Source organism: Vanacampus margaritifer, chromosome 3 (genome assembly GCF_051991255.1).
Source record: "Vanacampus margaritifer isolate UIUO_Vmar chromosome 3, RoL_Vmar_1.0, whole genome shotgun sequence".
In the NCBI taxonomy this organism is placed as follows: domain Eukaryota; kingdom Metazoa; phylum Chordata; class Actinopteri; order Syngnathiformes; family Syngnathidae; genus Vanacampus; species Vanacampus margaritifer.
In genome coordinates this window covers 1,263,642-1,288,914 of record NC_135434.1, presented here as the reverse complement: position 1 = coordinate 1,288,914, position 25,273 = coordinate 1,263,642, and the positions used below count along the sequence as shown (strand labels likewise).

The 25,273-nt window shown below is 40.1% G+C and overlaps 1 protein-coding gene across 2 annotated transcripts in view; it reads right to left on the bottom strand.

The window, feature by feature from the left end:
- fras1 (Fraser extracellular matrix complex subunit 1) overlaps positions 1–25,273 on the bottom strand; it is a 133,164-nt gene that overhangs the window by 56,465 nt on the left and 51,426 nt on the right. For both annotated transcript variants that reach the window (XM_077561359.1, XM_077561360.1), the window contains 8 exons: positions 21,603–21,746; positions 19,008–19,157; positions 10,402–10,545; positions 7,526–7,666; positions 7,235–7,375; positions 6,946–7,113; positions 1,023–1,163; positions 110–256 (listed from right to left, as the gene is read on the bottom strand). In XM_077561359.1, coding sequence (XP_077417485.1) covers positions 110–256; positions 1,023–1,163; positions 6,946–7,113; positions 7,235–7,375; positions 7,526–7,666; positions 10,402–10,545; positions 19,008–19,157; positions 21,603–21,746 — 1,176 coding nt within the window. The remainder of the gene's footprint in view (positions 1–109; positions 257–1,022; positions 1,164–6,945; positions 7,114–7,234; positions 7,376–7,525; positions 7,667–10,401; positions 10,546–19,007; positions 19,158–21,602; positions 21,747–25,273) is intronic.

Below are 25,273 nucleotides of genomic sequence, written 5' to 3'. Positions count from 1 at the left end.
CACACACAGTAGATGCTATTTGTAAGCACTGTGTGACATTTCCCATTAAATGTTAGCATTAGCATTTAGATAGCAGTCTTAGCGGTACACTTAAAGACAACGATCTTACCGAGGCACTGGGCAGTGGAGGCGTGTAGGAAGCGGCCCTCCTGGCAGCTGGTCCGGCAGTGGCCCGCTCGAAGCTCAGCCAGCGGAGGGCACGAGGTGCAGTCGGCCTGGGAGGCGCCCGTGCATGTCTGGCAGGACGGGTGGCAGGCTGGTGGAGTTCAGGAACCCGGGGAAGAAAACATCAAATCCTGATTTAACCTCACGTTGAACCCCTAACCCAGTTTTAAAACCCTGATTTACAACATTAATCCTGGTTTTATACTCTGATTTACAACACTGAACTTGGGTCCCAACCCTAATCCTTTGAAACCCTATCCAAGGCTTCAAACAGTAGTCCTTGCTGAAACCTTAATTTTGAAACCTTAAAATAAGCAGGAAACTCTAAGATAAAACCTTAGGAAACCCTCATTTCTAACCCTAACATGATCTTCAACCTTTAAATGGAAACCCTAACTCTTGACACTAAACACTAATACAAGCTCGAAAACCCGAAGATTGACAAATCCAAAGCCTTAACTTTAATAATCCCCAAACCAAGATTAAAATCCCAAATCTTGTAAATCTCACCACTGAGTTTAACACCAAATTTGAAACCTTAACTAACACTAACTAGCAAATAATCAAAATTGATTTAGTATTTGTTCAGGTCAACAAGAGCAGAAGTTTACAATGAAAGCGCGGCGGGTCATTTACTTTGCTGTCCAAACAATCGGATTCTTTTTGGTCTTTGGCCAAAGTCCGTTTGGGAGTGTCAGGCGAACATTTAGCTTTCTTCTTTATCTTGTTTTTTTTTTCAGATCAACAATAAGCCCTAATCGAAACCCTATTTGTGGCTTCGGCCTCTAAATTGAAAGCCTGAGCCTCTTAAAAAAGCCTAACCCTGGTTCGAAAGTGTCATTTGAAAGCCTAATGACCTTGACACTGGCCGTCCTGTACGAAGAATCCAAGCGGGCACGCGTGCACGCATTGTCCCTCGTGTAGGATGGACGACGAAGGACAGGACGTGCAGTTGTCCGCAGACGGTCCTGTGCAGTGCCCACAGGACGCGTGACATTCTGTAAGAAGAAGAAGATTAAAAAAAAAAACTAACTTACGTGTTTTCATAAATATCAATGTCGATATTTCTACATGACATCAGAAAAGTTAGTTTTCAACAAACCATACATTTTTGTGTAAACATCACAGACAATTTAGTCGACAATGACCAGAGATGGTAAACCCAAGTCCGGAAAGTAAAAACCCTGCCACAGTTTGGCTTTAGCCCCAGGTGCTAGCTAGCTCCCATGGTGCTCGTTTACCTGCTAGGGAGCTAGCTAACTAGCTAGCTTGGTAGCATCAGGGGTTGAAGCCAAACTGTGGCAGGGTTTTTACTTTCAGGCGATAGCTAGCTAGCTTCCTAGCTAACTCCCATGGTGCTTGTTTACCTGCTAGCTAGCTAGCATCAGGGCTAAGGCCAAACTGCGGCAGGGTTATTACTTTCTGGACCTGCATTTGCCACCTCTGACAATGATGCTATATTGTAAAGATTAAAGACACTTTAGTGTCACCATTCTACATAATCCACATTTTTAAGATCAAAGAAGCAACTTTTTTGTAAACATCAAGTCCTCATTTGATGTAATGTGATACAGAGAATTTAGTCTTCAATTAATCACCACCCATTCTTGTAAACAGACAATTCGGTCTTCAATTAACCTCATTTACATTTTGCAAACATCAAAGACAGAAAAGAAAGTGTTATTAACAAACCTGACATACATTGGAGTGAAAAAAATCAAATACACTTTTAAGGTTCTTCAATGTACATTTTGTATGAAACATTTTTGTAAACAGACAATTGATTTCAGTGAACCTGATGTATTTTTTTTTTGTAAACAAACACAATCAAACACAATCAAAGACAAGTTAGTCTTCACTGAACCCGACTCACATTTCTGTAAACATCAAAGACACTTAAAGCCTTCCATAAAACTAATGTCGATTTCTACATGCATCGACTAACATATAGTTTAGTTGCCCGCAGTTTAGTCGTCCGCAATGTGTTTTGTTAAAAAAATAAAAATAAAATAAAAAGACACATGAATTTTTGTTCCATCAAATAGCATCGTCGGTCACACTTGGATACATTGGCAGGTTGGATTCATTATTTTGACCAAGCAGATTGGGTTGAAAATTAGACTCAGGATTTGATTCGTATTGATTAAATCTTGGGTCAAATCTTCCATCCGATGCGCTGGATAGAACCAAGCCAGCATTGGCTGTGTTCCTTGAAACGAAAGCTTCCAGAAATGCAAAGCAAACCATTTGTCTTTTCTTGGATTGCTGTATTAAATGGAACATTTCCAGATGTCAAGCACGAGCTTTTGATTCCTCGGTGCGCTCTCGTCTCGCAGTAAAGTTGCAGCGCGCATTGATTAATATGAGCATCCCCTGGCTTGACGCACTACATTATCAAGCTCAGCCTCTTGCACACAATCAGCTTCATTACTCACTTTTCTGCTGATTCGGGACAAATTTTGCCAGTCGATGAGGCTGATTTTGCCGCAACGATCGCAATGATGCATTGAGTTCCGTATCGAGGCGGGCGGCGCTGATTTATACTTTTTCAGCCGCAGAGGAGAGACCAACTCGCGATGAAACATTTAGTGCAGGTTTCTCTGGAATATCAACCACAAGTAAGTCTTCCAAAAAGTCGATGCTTTTGAAAACATCGGAGACAATTTGGTCTTCCATGCACTAAATGGACATTTTGTCAACATCGAAGCCAAGTTAGCCTTCAACTTAGCCGATATTTATGTAAACATTAAAGCTAATTTAGTCGTCAAACGAACAGATGTTTGGTAAACGTGATATGCCACTTGAAGTGAATCCTGTTGTAAACATCAAAGACAAGTTAGTGACTGAAACAAATGTTTTGTAAATATCAAAGACAATTCCGTCTTCAGTGAAACGAGCAGGCATGTTTTCAGAAAGAACTAAGACAAATACACTTTCAATGAAACTGCTATTTTGTACTCATCAAAGACAAGCTAGTCTTCTAAAAATTCAGTTTATTTTTGTCAAAATCAAAGACAATTTCGCCTTCCTTGAATTTAACATTTTGTAAACATCAAAGACATACGGACGTCTACAAGAAAAAGAAAAGAATCCTGCAGTTTTGGTAAACCTAACATATTAACACAAAGATAAGTCAATTAAAAAGATGTGGTTTTTTTTGGTAAACGTCAAAGAAGATTAAAAGTCTTCCACTGTATGTGTTTTTGGAAGCAAAGTATTCAAAGTGTTTTTGTAAACATCAAAGGTAATTTTGTCTTCAGCGACCGTAGTGTACATTTTCTGAACAACAAAGACGTGTGTGTGTGTGTGTGTGTGTGTGTGTGTGTGTGTTAGCAATAATTAAGACAAACGTGCATTTCTTTGTCTATGGCAGGAGACGAGTGTGACTTGTAATCTGGATTTTCCGTTCTCTGGCAATTTATCATCTCCAGCTCTGTGTGTGTATACCTGCGCGTGTGTGTGTGTGTGTGCGTTGTGTGTATACGAGTGTACATAAGTGTAAATGTTGGAGTCTGACAGTCTGGTGTGCGTGTTCAAGGCGCCATCTATGTACATCGCTTCAGGGCAGTGGAGGAGGACGTGACGCACGCACGGCAATACGCACAACTCTATAAATCAAACAAATTAATAGCAAACATCAAAGACAGCCCGTCAATGTTTTTGTCTTGGATGACATTAATATATTTTTTTTAAGCATCAAAGGCAATTACATGAACCTATTCAAAGTTTTTGTAACCATAAATGACATTTCCGAGTCTTGGCCAAATCCAACCTACGGGTTTTCATAAACATCAAAGATTATTCAGTCTTTAATGACCCTAACATGTTTTTTGTTTTTGTGGTAAACATCAAAGGCAATTTCAAATCTTCAATTAGCCATCATTTACGCCTCAATTAATTAACGTACGTTTCTATAAAGACCAAACAATTCAGTCCAAATCCATGTTTTCATCTGAACTTGCATTGCTATAAAAACATGGAACCCACCAAAAGAAAGAATTCTTATATCTGTTTCCATTTTGCAGCAATTAGCATTAGAATATAGCTAAGTTTTATCATTACTCACAAATCTGTTTAAATTGTGGGTAAATCAGCTTTTTTTCAACATTGGCCCGGTTGATCTCTTATACTCTGCTGCCACCTGCTGGCCATTTTTTTTTAATAACTACCATTGCTTTAAGCAACCTCTTCAGGTCAGAGGCTGTATCAAAGCCTTCTGTATGCTCTAGTATCAAAAAACATTAAAAAAAAACGTATAAATACGTTTTTGGCACCATGACAATATTTAAAATAGAATGTTTTTGTGAACGAATGACGTGCGAGCAAAGATGAAGGCCATCATTTGTGAATTTTGGCCTCCCTCCATCACATGTGAAGGACTTTTATGCTCTTCCACAAACAACAACAATTGAATTTGAGGCCCCGCTGGCAGCGCTTTTGCCCCGCGAGGTCACCGAGACGAATGAAGGCGAACAAAGCCAAATGCTAGCCATCGATTTGCAATTATTCCCGCGGCACACGGCCCCGCTCGCTGCCAGAAAGAAAGCCGTGACAAACAAAACACCCACACATACGCCACAACTATTCGTTTGATGGAATAATAAAGATAAGCGTGTTTTTTAATGATAATAATCAACGCTTAAGACAATTTTCCTTCAATAATCTAAAAGGACAGAATATGTCAAACAAACGTTACAGACTTGTTTTTGTAAATATCAAAGACATTTTAGTATTCCATAAACCTAGCTTACATGTTTTAATTTACACAATTAAACGACTGAGACAATTTAGTCTTTAATGAGCCTAACAAATGTCTTTCAGAATCTTCGTCAAACCCAACAAACATATCAATAAACATCCATTTAAAGTCTGTTGTTATGTTCTCAAAGACATCAAAGACATTTTGGAGTCTTTGAATGTGTGTGTTTGCGAATTACAAATTTGTTTGGCTTTTTGACTCAACATGTTTTTCTGTAAATATCCAAGACAATTTAGCTAGTAAACTTTTTTTTTTTTTTCAATTTTTAGGAACACCAAAGACAATTTAGTCTTCAATACGTGTCAATAAAGTGTGACCCCAGTATTTTTATTTGCGTAAACATCAAAGATAATTTAGAGTCTTTGAAAAACGGAACATACATGTTTTTGTGAACAACAAAAGGTAAAAACTTTCGATTTGCAACATTCCAATGTAGTCCTCCAAGACTGCTATTGATTTTGGACTTCCTCCGGGCTCAGACACAAAACAAACATCAATGAGTCAAGGCGGGCATAAAAAAAAAAAAAAATAAAAAAAAACTTTGGCTGGCAAAAAAGTGTGCTGCTGAACGCTGGATGACCCTCAAAGACGGAGATGGTTGCTAAGGGGATATAATTTCACACCGTCACTTAGTGGTCAACGCAAACGCATCACAACCTTTTCCTCTTTGTTGTCGTCCTGCTGAATGTCTCGGAGAAAAGACTGGCAGTAAGAAGCCGCGTGTGCGTGTGTGCGTGCGTGTGTTTGTGTGCGTGTGTGCGCTGCGCACTAAAATCACCTGAAAATGGGGCCATTACAAACAACAATTTCACACTCACAAACAAACCCATTTTCAGCATCGACATCGCCCGGCAAGTGAGGTCTCAAAATGTCTGCCTTCCTATAAACAAACCACTGCTGGCACATTGCGTGGTCGTAGACAACAACACTGCAGCCCACCAGATTTTCTCCCGTTTCATGAATGAGGATGGTGAGCAACGCATAACACCTCAACACGAGGATTTCCTTTGAACTGATGAACCGGCCTGAGAAGCCTCGCCTGGCAATTCTTAAACAACGGCCGCCTCACTCACTTTTCCACTGACGCAGACGTGAGTACTCGATTAAAAGACTTTTAATGGGGTGTCAAAATGAGTGTGTTCATTTTTAGTTCATTTTAAATTTCTTTAATGCCACTCATTTTTTTTTAAACACGCGATTAATGAGCGCCCCCTACTTGGCAAGCCTGTACTGGGGGAATTACAGCCGCACAGCAGCAAACGCGTCCACGTCAAAATTTTGCAGTAATACCTTTTATAATAAATGCATATATTTGTGGAGACTGCCGTCAGGTTGTTTTTTTTACCACTTTACTTCATGTTAACTCATTTGCTCCCAAAAACGTAAAAATATGTTCTATTTGAAATGTTTGAAGTGTCCCAAAGACGTATTTATACATTTTTTTATGCAAGAGCATACAGAAGGCTTTGGTGTAGCCTCTCAACTGCAAAGAACGGTTGAAGACAAACAAACGGCCAGCAGGTGGCAGCACAAGCCATGCGATTAATTGCGATTAATTGCGATTACAAATTGTAATCGCCTGACACCCCTAATTTATACGTATTTTGTAAGACAACTTATTTAACCGCGAATGGAAGAATAGTGACCACTAAGTAACGAACAGATGGATCAGTTATCTGACCAATTGTCCGGCGGACATATTAACTAACCGACTCACTGACTGAAAAAGTCCTCCACTAACTGAATTACCATTTGACTGGTTGACAGATGATCGGATTACCAAAGTGACTATAGCTGTCTGATTGCTCAACTAACTGACTAACCAACTGACTGAGTGACAAACTAAAGAACAAACTGACTCACTGAGTCACTAACCGAGTGATTCAAATGAACTCACCGACTGACTGCGACACATTTACTGACCAACAAACTAAACTCTAACTAACCAAATAAATGACAGCTTGAGCAACAGACCGACCGACTCAGCTAACAAAGAGCCTGGACGTGCGTTTGTACGTTACCTGTGCAAGCGCGCCGGTGGTCCATGAAGGTGTTGGCGGCACACGCCGCCGCACAAACCCCACGCGGCGGTTCAAGTGACTGCGGAACCAGCACCTCGGCGGCTTTGAGGCAGCGCAGGCAGTCCGAGGCCAGAGGGCCCACGCACCGGCGGCAGGACGGGTGGCAGTCTGCAAGTATGCAGGCTCACGTATTACATCATACCAAGTCCTAATAAGCGATATATATATATATATATATATATATATATATATATATATATATATATATATATATACTGTATGCACTTACTGTGGCAGGTGTGGGAGTGAGGGTACAGGCCCTCGCCACACACCTCCACACACTGCCCCTGGTGGAGGAGGAGGTCTTGTGCGCACGACGTGCACTGAGACGCCGACGGACCCCAGCATGACACACACGAGCTGTGGCAGCCTGGAGGCACACCGACAATAGATTCAGAAAAAAAGGATATATACGGTATGTATGTGTGTGTGTATATAGAGTAAACATTTATTCGCAATAAGGAAAAATGTGCGATAAAGAGACTATTTATATATATACGGTATATGTATATATGTATACCTCTGCATCTGCTGCCGTGATCGCTGTAGTGTTGGCCGGGGCACGCCGACACGCATTTCCCACGATGCAACACGGCGCCCGGCGGACAGCTCGCGCAGTCGGGCTTGTCGGGGAAACAGGAGGCGCAAGACGGGTGGCAGGCTGGCAAAGTCATCAAAAACATCAAAGGCACACGTTAAAGGCGAAGACCATTGTCCACCTCCACGGCATCAATTTCAGCGGAGCCGTCGCTCATTTTTTGCTGAGGGTAATTGCAAATTTTGCAAAATTGACGTATGGCGTCGGTAGCCCCCAAGTGATGAGTGCGGAAAGTTGAAGCACGTTAGGAATGCCAGTCATTTATCTGCATGTGGTCATTTCCCGTCCTTCTCAAACTTCAATCTCCCTACCAAGATGGCAGCTACAAAATGGAAGCAGTTCATTCAAGCTGAAGGTCACGCTGGCTAATTGGAAACTCCAAGAAAGTGCTTTCTGGAAAAGACACAAATTAATTGCTATGTCCAATTTTTGTCTGTTCATTACGTCCACGACTCCCTGATTCATTTAGGATGAGTGTAGATTGTGATTACTGGTTAAAAATAGAAGCCAGCCACTAAACTAATAAAGTACAGTAACTGACTAACTAACCGACTGGCTGACGGAAATCAAAACTCAACAGTTGATCTCAATGAAATTGACATATTGTGCCAGACGGGGAGTAAATAATTGATTACGTGGCTAACCAACTAACGGACCGACGACCGTATTCACTCACTCACTCACTCACTCACTCACCGTGGTCTCACCGTGGTCTCACCGTGGTCACCCAAAGTGCGTTTTCTGTCTGGTAAAAGTCATTTGGGCCGTGGAGCAAAAGGTGAGAAAATAAATGTGGAATTGAAGTTTTAATAGGAGTGGAGAGTTGAAGTGGTCGCGGCCTCGGAGGCCCCGAGGAGGACAAAAGTCAAGAGGTCAAGAGGTCAAGAGTCCTCCCGGCAGGCAGCAGTTTGTGACATTTTGGTGGCGACCGCTCAAGTGACTGATAACTCTGACCTTTGGGACGGGCGCTTGCACACACGCACACACACACGCACACACACACTCACAGTGTGTGTGACGTTTGGAATGCAAAGCATAGCATTTTTCCGGACTTTTCACCCTCACCTAACTGAAATGTTTTCAAATACAACAAAGCATCACAGGAATTTCGAAGCATTGCATCATCAACATTAGAAAATATTCAACTTACCAACAGACTAACTGCTTAATAACTGACTTACTAATAAATAAGTGACTGACAGACAGACAGGTTGACTGACCAACTCACTGCATGAAAAACTACCTCTTTTTTTTTTTAACTGACTAGGTAACTATCAACCATAAGTTATCAACCAAATAACTACCTAACATACTAAATAACCAACTGAATGTCTGGCTGCCCGATTGAACTGTGACTAACTTTTCAACTGACCAAATTCCTACTGTAATTTAACAACTAACTACCTGAATTCTGAACTGACTGACTAACTGACTGAGCAAGTGACTGACTAAGGTACGACCTAACTCTAAATTGCCAACTGGCCAACTACCTAACTTACCAACTGACTCACTGACTACCTAACTTACCAACTGATCAAATTTTTTTGAACATCTGACTACTGTAACTAACTGATTGATTTAAAAACAATGATATTGCCCAACTGACTAACAACCCACATTACCAACTAATTGACTGACTCACAAGACAACTGACCCTAATTGACTGACTCATTAATGACTCAACTAATGATGCAACTAACTACCCACTGTAACCTACGAATTGAGTGACTAACCTAACACACTAAAAAACTAGTTTTGACTGATAAACTGTTTGAAATGCTAGCTAATTTACTAAATAACTGACTGGCTGACTACTACTACTATTACGACCAAATAACTGATGGACAGAATGATAAATGGACTGACTATTTAACTAACTGTTAGCTTACAAACTAACTAAGCAACTATTTTATTTATTTTTGACAAACCCAACTAATCAATCGACTGCACTACTTACCTACATAACAATTGGTTAACTGATTGGCAAATTCCCTCACTTATTAATGACAAACCACCAACTGGACTGACTAGCTAAGTGCGATCCAAGCACAAGACACGAAAGACTTGTTTAAGCACCCGTCCCCCCCCCATCCCAAGAGAAGCCTCCAAATCCTCCAAATAGAAAGCATCCATATTCATATTCATATTTGGCCTCCTCATTAGCGCCACAAAGATTTTCCAGCTAATGGCTGTTTGCTTTTCACATGTTTGTTTTTGGGATCTTCGCTGACGTCGTCGTTTATGTGATTTTTTTTTTTGGGTGGGGGGGGGTGGCGACATGGGCTCCACAGGGGATGCCAACCCGCTTTTGCGCCTGCGCTTCGCTGCTAACAATGAAGCCTCAGGTTTGCTGCTTTCTACCATCCGGAAGGTTTTCTCGTCAGCGCATTCACATGCTGACTTAACGGCACTCTGACGTGTATTTGAACACATTTGTTAACGGTCATATCCAAAAAATGTCAACATATATATTCCGTTTTTTTGTTTATTTGAATATTGAAAAAGTTGCCCACATTTTTTTTTTTTGTGTGTGTGTATTTTGCAAAGTCTTTGTATTTTTGTTTTATTTATTTTATACATTTTGTCGTTTGTTTACATTTCTAGAAATAGATCACATTCTGTAAATATTTGTTTTGTATTTATTCAACACTCCAGTCTAATTCGTGGGTGCGATGCCGAAAGCCGTGAATCCAAAATCCTGATGTCAAGTTGCTGTCAAGGTCTTCTAATAACCGCCTGCTAGCTTCCATCAGCAGGACGTAGCGGGCGTGCAGACGAGGGGGGTGAGCCACACTTACCGCCACAGACGCCATCTTGACTGTAGAAGGCGTCGCCGCAATCGGGAACGCACTCGCCGTCGTTGAGCAAGGCGGCCGGGTGGGAACACGACGAGCACTCCCGCGGGCTCGCACCCGCGCACTCGGAGCACGATTCGGAACAACCTGGTGGAAAAACACAATAACGTACTTGACACGCATTCAAAGTGACGTAAGCTGCTCAGCTCCAGGAAGTTAACTCATCTGCTCCCAAAAACATATAAATACGTTCTATTTTAAATGTTTTAAGCGTTCCAAAAACGTATTTATCCGTTTTTAATGTTTGTTATGCTAGAGCATACAGAAGGCTTTGATGCAACCTCTCAATTGCAAAGAACGGTTGAAAAAAATACATCATGACAAAAGCGTTGTGTTTTTTTCTCGTAATCGTGTCTCCTTATGATTTTTCTCACAATCATTTCTTTCAGGATATTTTTTTTTCCGTCATGCATGATGCAATTTTCTCATAATAATGTCTTCTTATGCTATTTTCTCAGAACGGTCTTCTCATAATTGACTTTTCTCGTAATGTCCACTCATGAAGCTCTTTTCTCTTAATCTTGTCTTCTTATTGTCTCATGATTTGCTTTTCTTGTAATGACGTCTACTTCTCATAATCGTTTCCTGACGTTATTCACTTTTCTCACAATCTCCTGATCATGATGCTCTCATCTCATCTCATCTCATATCACGTCTTCTTGACAGTAAATTCGCCAGTCAAGTCTATCATGACAAGATGCACCAAGATGCCTCAGGACCCACGTCCAAAATAGAAGAGGAAGTCAGCCATTTTGGTTTGAAGCTGGGTTTGTTCCAGGGTTCGTATTTTGACAAACTTGACTGGAATGAGCCCAAATTCGTACCAGGTATCTTAACTCATTTACTCGCAGCCTTTTTCACTGAAGCAACCCCCTTCGCACCCGGCTGTTTTACTGGATTTTGACTGATTTTGCAATGCCCACAGAATATTGCTATAAAAAACATGGAAGCTATCAAAAGAAAGATTAGTGTCCTCTTTCACCAGGATAAAAAAAAAAGTATATTTCTATCTGTTTCTGTTTTGCAGCAATTAGCATCAGAATATAGCTAAGTTTCATCAGCTTTTTGCAACATGGCCCTGGCTGATCTCTTATACTCTGCTGCCACTTGGTGGCCGTTTTTGTAATAACCACTGCTTCAAGCATTCTCTTCAGTTCATAGGCTGCATCAAAGCATTCTGTATGTGCTAGCATCAAAAAACCATATAAATACGTTTTTGGGAGCATGGCAATGTGTAAAATAGATTTTTTTTTTTACATAAATTTTTAGGAGCAAATGAGTTAAACAGAAGGGCGACACCAAATTATGAAACTTTTTCGCCTACGCCATTTAAGGTGTGCAAAATGTGATGATTGCATAAAAACAGAGCGCACGAGGGCCTGCGATCTTTAATATAATATCACAATGTATTATTTACGACCGTGTGTGCCTGCACGCTCCCCATCGGACGTCGGTTGCGGCCCACGAGGGGGATTATTCGTCCTTTACCTTGCCCCCTTTGCAGGGAAAGCAATTTATTTTTCCTGTGCAGCTGGAATCTAAAACGTTATCAGCATGTGTAATCTGAGTAGGCCCAAAGCCCCCCCACCAAATTATCCTGGATGAGGCGAGGACACAGGATTAGACCCCCCCCCCCCCCCCATCCACTATCACCACCACCACCACTACTACTACTACCACCACCCAAATGAATCTCTCATAATAAGATCAGAGCTTGGCCTATTAAAGCGAGCGCAGACAAAGCAGCTTTGGAAAGAGGATCAGAATCAAACCACAATCATATTAATAACCGGGATTTCTCTTTTCCTGACAGAACTGAGGACTTTAAATGATGCGAGAATGTGCAGGCGTGTTTTGCTTTTTCGTGGGCTTTTTTGTTTTTGTTTCTTCGCCTTGCTGTCTTCTACGTGGTCTGCATCCAGCCCGAGGTTTCTTGGTCGAGGTTTCTTTGTTCGTCACGTGTTGTCTTTGACGACATCTGCAGACTCGACGTTTTTCAACTCCCAAGTCTTGCATTTATGTCCAAATTCCGTACCTCACGTGACACGCATTCTTACAAAATTAAATGATTAAAGTTTTTGTTTTGTTTTTTTCAAGAAAAAAATCTCAGAATATCTGAGAAAAACTGCTTATTTTTTTTGCAGATTAAAAAAAAAAAAAAAAGTACATAATTTATTTATTTTTTTGGGGGGTGGAATGACAATCTTAGGATAAGTCGATTTTTATTTTTAGGATATTTCTGTTTATTGTAATTTTTTTTTTTTAATACCTATATATGTGTGTGCATATATATATAATAAATTGTAGGTTTTCAGAAAAAAAACTCTATCTTTTTGTCCTAACTGTCCAAGAAATAAAGTTGTACTTTTGCATATTACAAGAGAGAACTCGCATATCACCCGCGGTACTCATACCGGACTTTGCGAATCACAATGCGTTCCTGTACCTTCAATAATGAATCACAACATTACATGAACCACCAACGTTTTTTTTTTTTTTTTTTTTCAAGAGCAACACGAGTTTGCCTGCTCAAGAACAAAAGCGAAAGGTGGCTTTGTGAAAGTGACTGTCAGCATTTTCACCTTGAAGCCCATTGTTGTGTTTTCTGTGTCTTCTTGCATTATTTTGTTGATTCGTGTGAATCACCTGACATAAAGGGGCCATGTTTGAAAGCCCCTCTTGGCCCAGACCTTTGAGATATTGCGTCTCTAGATCGAATTGTCTGAACTCTTTGCAAAGAAGATCACCTGCCAAGTTACGGTGTGTGGCCAAGTGTTCGCTTTCACGGTGTGGAACTCTCAGCAAAGGTACGCAAGTAGGCTATCGCTGTTGTTTCAGCTTCTTTGTGACGACACACATTCTTTGTCTTCACATTTGATTGTTTTTCAAATAAAAGCAAATAGAATGAGCGCATTTTGATCTTTGTTGTTGAGTAAAATGAAGGCCAACGAGGCCTCCAGTGACTTGTCAACTGTCACCATCAAAACTGGCAAAGTCGATGTTACGGTCCCGCGCTCATTTATGCAAAGTCAAAACATTCAAAAAATGACGTCACCAAGACAAATATATCAAAGAGGCTTCTTCTTCCTTTGGAGGAAGTCACTGCGGAGGTTTTTTGTGCTACTTTTGCGTCGTCTCTGGGAGTTGCACTCGCAGGTTTGCGTTTTCTACTTCCCACTTACTTGACTTTTAAATGAATGTCACCTCCAGTTTGCTTCCTTTTCACCTGCGCTCAGTACATGTGTTGCCACCAGGATAATTATAGCCCTCACCGCTATAATAGTCTACAGTTGGTTAGTCATGTCAGGAGGTGAGGAGAAAAGAAATCAGTGGAGTCACAATGAGGAAAACGCCAATGATTTGCAATTTAATGTTATCCAGGAGTCAATCACGCGTGGTTACAATTTTGTAGGAATCGGCAGTTTGCCTTCGATGGACTCCTGGAAAGAGTCGAAATGACCCCTAAATTGTCTGTTTCAAAACCAAAATGGAAAACGCTTTGCGTCCTTTCAGGCATCTTCTTGAGAATTTTTTGAAGAAGAGGAATAAAAGAATTTTGTCCTCTTTGCGTGTTCCAAAAATGAGGGTAGGTTTAATGCAAGAAAAATACACCTTTGCAAAAATGATTTAATAAAAAAACAGAGAATCTCTGGACAAATAACGCCTCTATCATCACTTAAACATCGCGGGATTCAGAGCGTCAAATGTGGCTCTTCCGCGTGTACAATAGCTTCTTATAGTTAAAAAGACCTCCTCCTTTTCATTTATAGACTAAACACACTCTCTGGTACTTTTCCGTGAGCAGATGTGGGTGTTCAAAACAGATTCTGTTCTCAAGGACCAAACGTGTTTTCGCACAAAGCGCTGAGAAGGAACTTTTATTAGACTAAATAATATGACCCACTTTAAGGTCATATTATACCGAAATCAACACCATCTGCTCTGCACTGGACACAAAATATTTCGTAACAATAGCTGATATATGAAATTAGGTATTAAAAATGTTATCTCTTTGACTGCCAGACGTTTTCAGAAAAGGGATGCCATGGGTGCCAGCCGATTTAAGCATTTTTGACTGATCTTTCAAGGTCCACAGAAAATGATGTGTTTGGACTATGGAAACACACATACTACCAAATGAAAGATTGGACTCTCATCTTTCATCAGAAAAAAAAAGTTTGTTTCTACCTTATTCCGTTTTTCAGTAATCAACAATAGAAAATGGTTAGTTTCACCTCTGTTTTGAAAAAAACGTATTTTAACGTCTTTGGCACTCCTCCATAGGATTTTACAAAACGTTATTTAACGTTTTTGGCAGTCAAAGAGTTAAAATATCTTTCATTACTCATGTTGAACATCGCCACCAAAGTTGATGTTGCCAAATAAAAGCTGCATTTTCAAAACCTCTCTCTGTGAAGGAGATTGATTTGTCTTTGCAGGACTACTGGAAATCACCCCAAAATGTCGGATTCAAACTTTTTTTTGTGGTTCTATTCCTGACAGATATCCCCACCAAATGACATGTTGCTAAGCGAAATAAATCAGGGCTGGTTTTTCAAAAACTCTACAAGATAATTGTCTTCAAAGGACCACTGGAAATGCCAAAAGTGAGCGAGGGCCGCCTCAAACAAAAATGGCCGACGTTCTGTCTCTTGAATGGCTCATTGAGATTTTTTAAAATGCTTTTACTCATAATAAACAAGCCTACCAAATTTCATGTTGCTATTATAAGTATAACTGCCTTCGGGAGTTGAATTTTCAAAACCGTTGAGGCGATTGCGTATCTTTGTAGGACCACGAGAAATGGCTGAAATGACACATATGAAGTGTCAAACAAAATGGCAGACTTCCTGTTGAGACATTTTTGTTGATCTACTCATGATAGACATGACTACCAAATTTCATGATTTAAAGTACAAGCAGCTTTAGTGTCAGAATTTCCAAAAACAAAAAGGAGAAAAAAAAATAGACGACTGTCAGTGAAGTACCGTGAAAATGGCGTGAGTGACGTCAAAATGGCTTCTTCAAACTAAAATGGCAGACTTCCTGTTCATTTCACAACGTAGCTTCTTGAGGCATTTTTGGGGTCTCCTTATGATAGATATACCTGCCAAATTTTATGTTACTACTTACTTTTTCTTTTCTATATTTTTTTATACTCTGGAGATTATATGCAGTATTTCTGTTTCAGGCTCCTACACGCTGTTGCCGGGTAAACCCTGGGAAAAATCACACCAATTTATTGTGTTACTGGTCTACCTGGCCAGAGGGGGACATGAAAAAAGCCCTTATCCAAAGAACAAAAACATCTCCAAGGCGACGCCTCCTCAGTGTCATTAACATGCCAACATTGTTTACGTGCAGCAGCAGGAAAGTGTGAGCCAGCGACAACCACACCATGGGGGGTCTTCCATATGAGAAAGTCTTTTTTTTCCTGGGTGGTCCTGCTCCTCTGCCAAGATAAGCTACAACCTGCTGGGAACCTTTCCAGACGCTTCCTCTCACACAGCCACAAACCACAAGGCAGGGCAAGACTCTCTGAAACTATCACTCCACATCAAAGCTCACTAAAAAAGTGTCTGCATTAAAGCTCTCCAAAATTTGGAAACAGTTCATATTGAAGCTCATAAAGGTGACAGAAAGCTCACTGAAATGGAAAGAGTCTGCATTAAAGTTTACAGAAATTGAAAGAGTCTGCATTAAAGCTCTCCAAAATGTGTTCACATTAAAGCTCATAAAGGTGACAGAAAGCTAATTGAAATGGAAAGTCTGCATGAAAGTTTACAGATATTGGAAGAGTCTGCATTAAAGCGCTTCAAAATTCGGAAACAGTTCACATTATAGCTCATAAAGGTGACAGAAAGCTAATTGAAATGGAAAGTCTGCATGAAAGTTTACAGAAATGGAAAGAGTCTGCATTAAAGCTCTCCAAAATGTGTTCACATTAAAGCTCATAAAGGTGACAGAAAGCTAATTGAAATGGAAAGTCTGCATTAAAGTTTACAGAAATTGAAAGAGTCTCCATTAAAGCTCTCCAAAATTTGTTCACATTATAGCTCATAAAGGTGACAGACAGTTCACTGAAATGGAAAGAGTCACTATTCAAGTTTACAAAGATGAAAGAGTCTGCATTAAAATTCTGAAAAAATTTGGAAACAGTTCGCATTAAAGCTCACAAAGGTGACAAAAAGCACGCTGATATTGAAACAGTCCACATTAAAGTTGACCAAAAATCATTAACCCCATTTCATTGAACTTAAAAGGAGATTTCTGTGTGGTTTACTGAAGACCAGACTCCTTCAAAGTTTAGCCAAACTGCAAAAGAGAAAGAGAATCACTCAGAAATGAGAGGAAAGCTCAATATTGTTAAAGTAAAACTCAATGAAAGCGGAAATAGGCCGCATGAAAGCTCACCGAAATGGTAAAAAACTTCACCAAAGTTGATTGAAATCGAAGCAGTTCTCATCGAAGCTCACAAAGCTGCAAGGTCACTAAACGAAAGGAGTCTGCAATAAAGTTCACCAAATTCAAAGGATCATTGCAGCTCACCCAAAATGAAAGAAAGCTCAGTGACACTGAAAGAGTCCACATTAAATCTCAGAACTTGAGAAAGTCCAAAGCCAACCAGATGGTGTTGGACCTTCGGCGGCTGCACGGATGGCGTGGGAGTGCTCGCCAGCGTATTCTTTTGCTCTTAGCACAATATGATCCGCATTAAAGGCGGCTCAATGAATGCCGGATTAGGGCATGAGCGGGGAATTGCGCCGCAGCATCTGCATCATAAATGCTTGACGCGGCGCAATGGCAACGTGAGGCTTTGTACGGGAAATGCAGCGTCCGTCTTCTCGTCCCGGCCGTGTCGGAGGTCGTCGCCATCAAGCTCGTTATGCTGTGAAATAGAGCAGCGGCGTCGCCTCCCGTCTTTACTTCCAAAGTCGCAGGAGCCAAAGCCATTGGGCGCGCGTTAGCATATTAGCACGCCCACAGGGGCTCGTCCTCCACCACCTCGGCCGGCTTTTACTTATCGCCCCTGGCCGCAGGGTACGAGCAGACCTCCGAGGCAGATTGCCTGATTAATGGCGGCTCGGACGGCGCGAGAGCAAATGAGTCTCCCGCCTCTCTTGCCACCACCTTCTGTCGAGGTTTGAGAGCAGATCCATCATGCGGGGCTGCTATTTTACTGTTGCCTTCCCTGAGGTTTAGTGCGGGAATTCAAGCAATAATATTTAATGCCGTTAAGTCATCCAACATTAGATTGGACTGCATTATTAAACACGCTCAATTCTTGGCCTGTGCCTTTCACGCACAATCCAAGTGGATGACCGCCGCCACCGCGGGCGCTTTCACGTGGCCCAACGGCATCGCGGGTCAGACTACGGGATAGCAAGTAAATCATATGAAAATCCTTCAATCAAAATACCATATCAGAACTGACATTTGACATTAACTTGAGAGAGTGTGCAATAAAGATAGCTTAAATTGAAACAGTCTGCATTAAAGCTCACTATATTTAAGACCTCTTGTGTTATACCTCCTTGAGGACAAAAGAGTCTGGGTTTTAAGCTCGCTAAAATTGTACAGTCCACATTAAAACTGAACCTTTTAACATTGAATTGAAATGCAAACCCTTTGCTCTAAATAGAATAGAAATAGTCCGCATCAAATGTTGAAATCTAGAGTCCACATTGAAGCTCACTGGAATTGAAAGATTCTGCTATAAAGCTCACCAGAATTCAAAGCATCTGCATTAAAGCTCACTGGAATTCAAATGGTCTCATTAAAGCTCACTGAAATGGAAAGAGTTCAAATTAATGTTTGCTGAAATAAAAAAAAGTCGATATTAATGCAAACTGGAATGGAAACAATCTGCATTAAAGTTCACTGAAATGGGTCCAAAAGCGCACGTAATTAAAAGCAGCTACATCAAAGTTTGTGAAAAATTCAAAACATCTACATTAAAGCTCACTGGAATTGAAAGAGACTGTATTAAAGCACAATAATTGAATGAGCCTAAATTAAAGCGTTCAAATTCATGCTCACTGAAAGCTGCATTAATGCAAACTGCAAGAGTCCACACATGATAGACTGCATAGTAAAAGCTCATGCAAAGTTCAGATGGAAACTTTCACCGGTTCTGAGTCCACATGAATCCAAATGCTGAAATTGAAAGAGTCTGTATTAAAGCTTGCTGAAATGGAAAACACACTGCGTCAAGGCACTTCATGGTGCCGTAGGGTCTCACCTCACGCCCTTCCTTCTGAAAGTTGTTGCTAATGTACGTACGTCAAACGTCCTATTTTCAAAAGAAAAAAATGTGAAGATCAATAAATGACGTCGGGAAACCCGGCGGGCGAATCCATAAGCAATCAATGCAAACCAAACAAGTCGCAGCAAGTTTATGTGACTCATCCAACCACTGGCTCCCTTTTTGTGAAAAAGAATTTAAAAAAAGAACTCATCATGATTAAACAATCAAAGGAGAGCGAGGAAAACCGAGACAAACATGAGGCGAATGCTGCGCCGAGGGAAAAATCAAAAACGGGACTCACGTCTACATTGGCTTCTGTGGTTGTCCTGGTAGGTGCCGGCGGGACAGGTCGCCAGGCACTGGTCGCCGTCGGCGCTCAGCAGGGGGCGTCCTAGGACGCACGACTGGCAGGACCACCTGCTGCTGCACGTAGCGCAAGATGGAGGGCAGGCTGCAAATACAAAAAATGGCAAAATGGAAAGAGTCCGCATTAAAGCACTCGATGACGCTGGAGGAGCCGGATGGTTATCAGATCGGATGCAAGTCCTCAGCTCAGTGAGCTTCAAGGATAAGCTGTTTTTTTGGTTTGTTTGTTTGTTTTTCTTCTTTATTGACACACGACGGAGCAGATCAGAAGTGAAGTACAAACAAGAACATTTGTAAAATAATATGAATTAAGAAAGATATATAAAAAATAATAACATTACAATAATAGAAATTGATAATGATAATAATAATAACGCTAATTAATAGCAGTGATACTAACTATTATGGAATAAATATCTTAAAACTAAATAATAATCCTACTTTTGAAACTCGTGAAACAAATATTAAAAAAATTGTTTATACTGTATATGTTATTATGTTATATTGTTTATATATATATATATATATATATATATATATATATATATATATATATACTCTTCCAGAAACAATTACACATTCTAAAATGATAAAATAAATACTACTACTACTACTGCTACTACTAATAATAATAGTAATAATTACCACAAACAATCACAAAAATCACAAAAAATACTGTAGCATCAACAACAACAATGCTAATTGTAATGATAATAATAATAATATTAAGGATAAAGATGCGCCGCATAAAGCTTTCGATTTTGGAGTTATTATTTCTTGATTGTTGATTTTCCGCGCTTATCAGCGGTCAACTTCTTTTTCTGAAAACGACACTTTTAAGATGATGTCTTTTCCCAAGATTTCCTCCGGGTGCAATTTGGATTTTATTTGGAAGTGTAGCAGGCCAAGATGAAAACTTGTGCATCTCGTCTTCAAACTTCTGACTTTTACGATGCATTTAAATCGTCTTTTTATCGGGTTTATCCGCGCCGGCGAGCGGAGCCCACAGCCATATTTGAAATTTAGTAGTCAACAAAGTTCACCTTTTTATTGATCCAAATTTTACCCCCCCCCCCCACGCTCCCCGCCACCACCCGAGGTGCAGTTACACTATTTCAGAGCTGACATTTACTCTCCAACAAGTTTAGTTGAGAAAAAGAAAGATTCTGCTTACATCAGAAAAGCGCAAGCAAAAAAGAAAGCAAGCAAAACCAGATGCCCCGAGATGAACTATTCCGGTGAAATATCTGAATAATGTTGAGTGGAAGCTCGTGTGAGGTGGATCAGCAAGTAAAGTTATTCCCATTTGTTCTGGTATCAAATTTAAAAAAAAAAATTTTTTTAATGAGAGGCCACATTTTTTTGTCAACTTTTACTATGCATAAAAAAAAAATGAAGTAACTAACTTTTTATGTTAATATGATGGTACAAGGCCATATTCTGTCTGTTTAGGACAACACGTGCATAGTATGTGCAAAATGTGTTCCCTTAAAATATTACATTTTTCACAATACATTTTTCAATCAAGCCAACAACAAAGCATTTGCAGCAAACAACAAAATACCCATAGAGTGTGATTTTTGTTTTTTTTCTAGTTCAAAGGGCTGTCGCATGAAAATCACCCTTCAAGGATGGCACAAAACACAGAAAATGTTGTTTTCATATCGTAACAAATTGTTACTAACAATGTTTACATTTGTATGAGCACGTCGTGGGGATGCAGCTGGAAAAATCAGTCGGCGGAAACGATTAGCAAAACGTTGCTGCAAAAGCGGCTAAATCACATTATTATCGCTAACATTAGCGGCTTGTTCTCTCATTTGCGAAGGCGTTTCCAGTCTGATAGCTTTTACGGCGCTGCAATTTATGCCTTACTGGCTCATAAAAGTCAAGAGAGCTGCTCAATAAGGTGCAAAAAAAGAAGAGAACTAAAAGATACCATGGGTCAAGGTGGGACGTAAAAAAAAGCATATATTGAAAAATAAATAAAGAAATATATAAATGTATATATATATATATAATTATTATTATTTTTTATTATATATATTTTTTTATTATATATATTTTTTCCGACCCGACATACTTCTGTAGCACGTACGCATTCCCACAATTTCCCTTTTGAATGTTGAAGTCAAAAGTTGAATGTTTTCTGGTTGAAGGTAAACTGCAAATCAGCCCTCTTTGATGTTAAATGAATAATTGAAGGCCTCAGCCAAGCATGATGGATTCCTAGTTAAATGATGACTTAAGTATGTATTTATGCATATTCATAATGTATATAAAACACTTGGGCTTTTTTTATTTTTCAAATTGCAAATGCACTGACATGAAATGGCTCAAATATGCCCATGGCAATTCCTATGGACTTCGATGAGGATGACGAATGTAGCAAAAAAAAAAAAAAAAAAAAAAGGAACAATCTAAAACACATGACTTAATATGTAATGTATATTTTTTATAATTCAAATTTTGAAAGGGTGGGGGGTGAATTTAACAGAATTTGGAAGTAGGCAGTAAAGTAAAAAATGACCTGCACATTGTGGGCCGTCAGGGAAGAATCCGTCGGGACAGAAGGCAAGACAGCGGCCAAGATGGAGGACGGACTTCGGGTCCTTGCAGCTGTCGCAGTGGTCGGGTGTTCCGGAACACGATTGGCAGTCGGCGTCACACGGAGCTACAAAGGAAAATCAATCAATCGGTCAATCAATCAAGCAATCAATAAATCAATCAATCAATCAATCAATCAATCAACCCAACCAAGAAGCAAAACCCATTCAAACTATCGACTAACCAAGCAACTAATCCTTCAAGCAAATAAACGACCAGACAACTTGCAAACCAACCAGACAATCAAACAACCAACCGTTTTCAACCAACAACTCAACCAACCAATAAAATCACTGACAAAAACAACCAATTAGACCAAGTAACTACAGTAAACAAACATACAGCCTAAGATTGAACAGATCGTCGAATCACTCAACCAACAGTTAATCAACTAACCAAACACTCAGTCATTAAATAAGCATTAAATACAGACTAATTCAAACCACTCAATCCAACCAACCAACTTAACTCAACTCAACCACTCAATTAACAAATTGTCTAAATAAACCAACAACTCAACCAACCGCCCAACACAAACGAACTAGTGAGCAAATATCCAACCACTCAACGAATCAAGCAACCAACCAGCCAAGTCACCAACCAACTCTAAATAATCCACTAACCAACTACTCCCCATAACTACCCATCTTGCGGCCCACTAATCAACCCACTAACTAACCATCTAACAAAACATGACATTTTTGATTTGGCAGAAAGAGTACAACTTAAAAAACACACGCACACTTCAAATGTTGGTTTTCCTTTCGAATGTTCGCCCTCCAGTAGCTCTTGAGCAAACTAGGATACATTTTGTACTTCAACTAATTTACACGTGTGCGCGCGCACACACACGCACACACACACACCTGAAAAAGGATCCCTGGCAAGCGGGTAATAGAAAACTTTGGGATTATTCATTGAAAGCTAAAGCCTGTCAAGCTAAAGCTTCCCAATTAGGGCAAATTAAATGTGCATCAAAATGTCAGAGAAAAGTCTCGAGGAGAAATGATCAACAGTAGGTGATGTCAACAATCGGCCATTAGTGTAAGTCGACACTACAGCAACTAAGCCAATGAATTACAGGATGAACACACTTCATAGTAATGCGTTTATCCAATATATTGCGGCTAATTCCATCATCAGAACGTTAGCGCAGCGCAACAAAGCATTTATTAGAACACTAATGCTAGGACATGCTAGACAGTTGACAGAAATTGTGTGTTAGTTGTGTGCCAAATTGTATTACATACTTGCAGTCATTGGAATTGATCCTAGACAATTACTAGCACATGCTTGACAGCTACTGCGATGTCGGAATGTGCTAGACAGTTACGGGAATGTGATCAACAAAAAGATGATCACTTCGGAGGAGACAAAAGGAAAAAGAAGTGGCAAAGCAGGAAACAAAATGTAACGGACAAGCTCTTGTTGTGAGTCACAGGTTACGATACGATACGATACGATACGATATACTTTTATTCAAGAAAACGACAAGAAACTGACCTGTTACCAAAAGTGGAGAAAGGAGCGCCCCATTGAACAAAGTGCAGGGATAGCACTGGTGGGATTCATTTGCATTAATAGTATACGCACTCATGCTACTATGCTAACATGCAAAGATGAAGTCAAACGTTTGTTGCACGTTACACTAGCAAACATTAGCTTTTTTATTTATTTATCTTTAACTAGGTAAAAACGTTTGACAAGTAATTCTCATTTACAAACCTGTAATATGTTAATGCTTAATATGGTCATGCCAATGTGCCATGTTAGCTGCATGTACGCTAGCTATTAGCTCAGCCATAATGCTAATGCTAAACTTGTACGATTTTCAAATATCAGTTTCATGCTACTCTAGTGATTTGCATGAATTGGCACTTAGCTTGTCATACTAATGCTAACATTGCATGCTAATTGTCAATGCTAAGTACCATGTGGCCTGCAAATGTGATAACGTGGGGCTATGCTAGTCTAACTTTAGCCTATTAGATTGTGCCTCTGCCATGTGTGCCAATGTATGTTTAGGAATTAATTGCAATTTGTTTCATGTATCAATGGCGAAGTTTATCTTCTGCCCAGATTTAGTCATAACTGTTTTAATTTCCTCATTTCCTCAGTAGAGCTTTGTTCTGCGGATGTATCCTTGTGAGTGTTATCGCAATTTCTGCCAGGTGCAGTCATGACTGAATAACCTCCTCTATTCCTCAAATGGGCTTTGGGTTTGAATGATGTCCTTGAGTTTTATCTCATGCCCGGTCAACTCCGGTTGAACTGTTTACTGGAAACGATGCGGTACCGCCCTTCAAGATAGTATAAGAATATTGTAAATCCTTTGTAATCTTCACACTTGTGAGAGGCTACAGCCATTTGTCTGTAACTCACTTGTGCCCGGAATATTCTGTAGAAATAAAACCTTTGAAGGAACTGTTCATCGATCTCCAGCCTGTATCCAGTTAACCAACGTCTCAATTCAAATAAAATTATAAGGCAGAAGAAAATGTTACTGTTGTTGACTGTTTTAAATTAAGACAAAGAATGAGTCAAAACTTCAAATAACTCGACAGTGCTAGACAGTTACTGGGTACGAAACTATTCATTACTTTCACTAAAATCTTTTAGCCATCTAGAGGAAGAGTAAATAAGTGAGATACATGACTCGGCAGAACTGACATCAACAAGCTAATTGCTCATGAACTTTTTTTGTACATGCTCGCTCTCTGTCATGGATTTTCACCTGAGTGTTTATGTATCTATCATATGTTCGGGTCTTTTTCCGCATCATGCCGAGCACAAAATAGAAAATGTGATACGGAATGAAGCCCTTAGCCAAGCATTGGGGGGGTTATTTGCCTCAGGTGTGATGTCGCTGACGTGACAAATGACAAAGAGAAAGGTCACACGCTGTTTATGTGTTGGCACGTTATTTGTTTTTGTCATTTGTTGTCGCTACAAGACTGATGAGCAATCATAAACACAACAACTTTCAAAACTTGGCCTTCAAACTCTAATATGAAAACACAACTCAACTTTGAAAGCCTAACCCAGGCTGAGAATCTCACCCGGAAACCCTAGCAATGACTTCAATGCAAGACCTTTGTTTGAACTACGCAACAAAGCCAGCTTTGAAACCCTAACTTGGTTTTCAAACCATAACCCTTGTTTGAAACCTTACCCCAGGCTGACTTGAAAGCCCAATCCTTACATTCCAGTTTAAACCCCAACCCTTGTTCGAAACCATCAGTTCAAACCACGACCCCAGACCTGAAACCCAAACTCTATCTTAAAACCCCAATTTATAACCCGACCCGAGTGTGAAAGCTCGGAACCAGGCTGGAAACTCTCAGTTAAAACCTTAACCTTCGCTTTAAACGAGGGGTGTCAAACCTACAGCCCGCGGGCCGGATCTGGGCGGCAAAGGGGTTAAATCCGGCCTGCGAGACGATTTTGTCAAGTACAAAAAATGAGTAATGTCGGACCAATTCATCAGCCGGCCACAATCAATGCATATCAATTCATAATTTCACAAGCAATCCACCGATGAGCAATGCAACTTGTACACAAGAATATGCAAAATAGGTGGACGTAATGTGCCCG